The sequence below is a fragment of the Fragaria vesca genome, linkage group LG6 (assembly GCF_000184155.1).
Source record: "Fragaria vesca subsp. vesca linkage group LG6, FraVesHawaii_1.0, whole genome shotgun sequence".
Classification (NCBI taxonomy): domain Eukaryota; kingdom Viridiplantae; phylum Streptophyta; class Magnoliopsida; order Rosales; family Rosaceae; genus Fragaria; species Fragaria vesca.
In genome coordinates, this window is record NC_020496.1 from 31,905,561 (window position 1) to 31,909,219 (window position 3,659).

The 3,659-nt window shown below is 36.5% G+C and overlaps 1 protein-coding gene across 1 annotated transcript; it reads left to right on the plus strand.

The window, feature by feature from the left end:
- Positions 1–2,649: 2,649 nt before the first annotated feature.
- Positions 2,650–3,205, plus strand: LOC101298158. The gene is made up of 2 exons (XM_004306096.1): positions 2,650–2,668; positions 2,754–3,205. Exons 1-2 carry the CDS (start codon positions 2,650–2,652, stop codon positions 3,203–3,205), a joined length of 471 nt encoding a protein of 156 aa, XP_004306144.1.
- Positions 3,206–3,659: the final 454 nt, after the last annotated feature.

Genomic DNA, 3,659 nt, shown 5'->3' on the forward strand with positions numbered 1-3,659 from the left:
ACCAAATCAAGCAAGAATCATTGACAAACATTGAGACTAAGAGCAAAGGAACAAAATCAGAAAATGTATGCCTGCTAACTTCCTGACCAGCAGACCTTTTTGGCTAAAAACAGTATAGCTCGGCTAAGAATTTCATGTTGGTCTCTTCATAACAATTGTAAGAGACTACCTAAAGATCAATCTGGAACTAGAATCGCACAAAAAGGAATTTTCTACAATTACTAATGATTTTTTGAAGTTCAGTTAGAGTTCCAGTTTTTCTTTGAAAATTTACTGATAATTACCCACCTTAAAGTTGAACAGAGGTTGAACTTGGACCTTTGATTCTTTGTTCCCTTCAGCTCCTCCCTGCCATTTAGCCATATCAGAACTGTCTTAACAAGTCTTTCAAATGAACCACCATCGCCGACAGCGGCAGAAGAAACTAGAAAACTCAAAACTTGACAAAACGAAGAACCACTCACCAAGCTGTGTAGAGCCTGTGTATTCCCCTATCCTTGCCTTAGGAAGCTGCCCAGGGAAGCAGAAATCACTCCAAGCAGTCCGGCCCCCAACCCCCTCCTCCGCTGCGCCAAGCCCAGCCTCCTCTACTGACTCCAACCTCGAACCAAATTGGAAGAAATTGAACTAACCAACCTAGAAACCTAATCGGAGAAAGGAGAAAAGTACAAACCTCGAACCAAATTGGAAGAAATTGAGTGAGGAGCCAAATGGACGAACCCCCAAATCGACGATCCCTAATTGAGTGACAGTGGCTTAGTCTCGATTGAGGGAGGAGTGATTGAGTTTGAGAGAGAAAGAAATTGAGAGGAGTGATTGAGAAGAAATTGAGGAGGGCGAGAGCGGTTGAGTTCGAGAGAGAAAGAGAGAAGAGAGAAAGGGCGATAGGTGAGAACGGTCAGTGAGTGTGTGTGTGTGTGTGTGTGTGAAATTAAGTGTGTGTGAGCGATAGGTTTTGAGCGATACCTTTTTTTTTGTCTAAGTGTCAAGTCTTTTAGGTTTTTGAGTCAAGTGTTTTTCATATCATACAACATAACTCTAAATTTTGGTTGTCTGAGAAATGACATTCTTAAATTGCAAGAGCGGGAGATTTCCCGCTGCTATATCTCAGCCTTAATTTTTTCCCTATCCATTTTACAAATCAGACAACATAAATTGTATATTTTGTTGTCTGAGAAGAAATGACATCCTTAAATTGCAAGAGCGGGAGATTTCCCGCTGCTACATCTCAGCCTTAATTTTTCCCTATCCATTTTACAAATCAGACAACATAAATTGCATATTTTATGTTGTCTGAGAAGAAACAAAATAGAGACATTCACTTAATCGTTAGGGCAAAAAATTTCCCACTACTTTTTATTCTAACGAGTCACTCTTTAAAATAACCCTAGTTTTCACTCACACAACGCATAAAAGCATTAAGAGTTGTCTAAATATGGGAGGCTCGTCATACGAAAACACGTCGAAATGCAATACTCTAAATATTTTTTTTGATTTTGTCGACACTCGTATAATCATATGGTTATTATGCATGAACTCATATAAGAAGTTGGTGTCAATTATATCATGATGATTTGGCTCCCCATAGTGAAAGTAAGTGTAATTAGAGTTGACCGTGTCGATCGACACTCATGTAATACCGAAAATTGATGACATTTCTACCACAATCATGCTTCAATATCGTAAACATGTCTATACAGTTCGATTTCCAAAATTTCATTTCCTCAATAGTGTCTCTCTAGATAAACATACGTTTATATAATATGTACTACACATGTTATGTCACATTATGTGCTATATAGTAAACAAGTTATATCTCATTAGTAGGTTGATTGTGATATAGATGTTTAGGATTAAAATCATGAAAATTCAACCGTTTGATATAATTATGATAGTGAAGTATAGCAGTGTAACAAAATTCACAAATTTTTAAAAACGTTTGGGTATCGATCAACTCGGTCAACCATAAATTCAACAATATTAATTTTACATCACACATCAGTATTAAAAAAGAACCGTTGTGGCACTACAATAGGAAATTTATTAGGATTTTTTAGGGTTTAGGGTATTTTAGGGGTTAGAGGTTATGAAACATACAACGTAATATTGAAAACAATTGTGTGATATACCTTCACACAACATTTCTTAGTTGATTGTTGTGGGATGAAGAACTTAAAGTAGTATTGCCAAATGTAAGAGAATGGCTTCATCGTGACACGAAAATACATTATACAACCAAAACTAAAAAGTCGTTGTGTGATTGTTGAAAATACTATAATCTCACACAACAAGTTTGAGTGTTCCGTTGTTACATCAAAACCACCAAGGCTATCCTTCATAAAAAATTTAGGTTTTTAGAGGATGTAAGAGCAATTTTAAAACTAGAAGTCTGCAACCTGGCATGAGAGATATATCGTACAACAGATGTATAAAAAGTATTGTGTGATAGTTTAAATTGTATACATTCACACAACATTTATTTGTTTCACTGTTGTGTAATAACACCCAGTTATCTGTCAAACTAGAGTGGGGTTAGAAGCAAAATAGACCTCATTTTTATCTTCATTCAGACAACAAAATATTGTCTAAAGTGTTGTACTAGTTTAAGGAAAAAAAAACTGGAATGATCTCAGACTATCCACACAACGGATGAATGTTTCTGAACGTTGTATGAAGCATTTTTGAAATTTGTACAACTCTGCAATTGTGTACCGTTGTGTGAAAACTGTCGTTTGTTGCACTTATTGGCGTAGTGCATGTTCAGTATATCTTGAAAAGATGGACTAAAGCTGCAAGACAGAGTGTTGTGTTGGATTCTAATGGAGTGGAGATTAAAGATAATAGAGCTTTCTTTGTAAGGAGGACTAAATTGTTACAACATGCTACATATGCCATTGATAAGGCAATTGTCAGTGATGAGGCTAGCCAGCTCCTAATGGAGTCCTTGGATGATTTCTTGGAGAAGTTTAACCGATTGTCAAATGGTAATCTTGCACCAGTTTTAGAGACCGAGACTTCTACTATTCAGCATGTTTTTAATGAACCCGATGAAGTTAGAGCAAAAGGGTGTGGCAAAAGGTTGAGGAAAGGAAAAGAGAAGAGGAAAGGTAAGGCAAAGGAGAGTCAAGGTAGGAAATGTCATGGATGTGGATTATATGGTCAGTCACATGACAAAAGAAATTGTCCAAGACTTCTTGCCAAGTAACACTACCAGAATAAAGGGTTTAGCAGACGAAAAATAAAAAACCAGGCTGACGAACCATTTTTTCGTCGGCTAAAATCTAATTTAGCCGACAAAATTTTCCTTCGTCGGCTAATTTATATTTTCGTCGGCTAAAGAATTTATTTCATCGGCTAAAGTCTGTGAACTTTAGCCGACGACTTTAAACATTCTTTAGCCGACGAAATTTTAATTTCGTCGGCTAAAATTTCGTCAGCTAAAGTGTTTTATATTCGCAGATCTAGGCAGCAGCTTATCTGGGAGAAGAAAAAACGGGAGAAAAAGTTTGGGTGTTGTTGAAATCTGTCCATAATTAGTTTGTGGAGCTATATATAGGTACGTACATGTGTGTATATGTTGATTTTGAGTTTATTTGAGTTGATCGATTTTGAGTACGTTGGATGTATATATATATATATGTGTGTGTGTGTGTTGATTG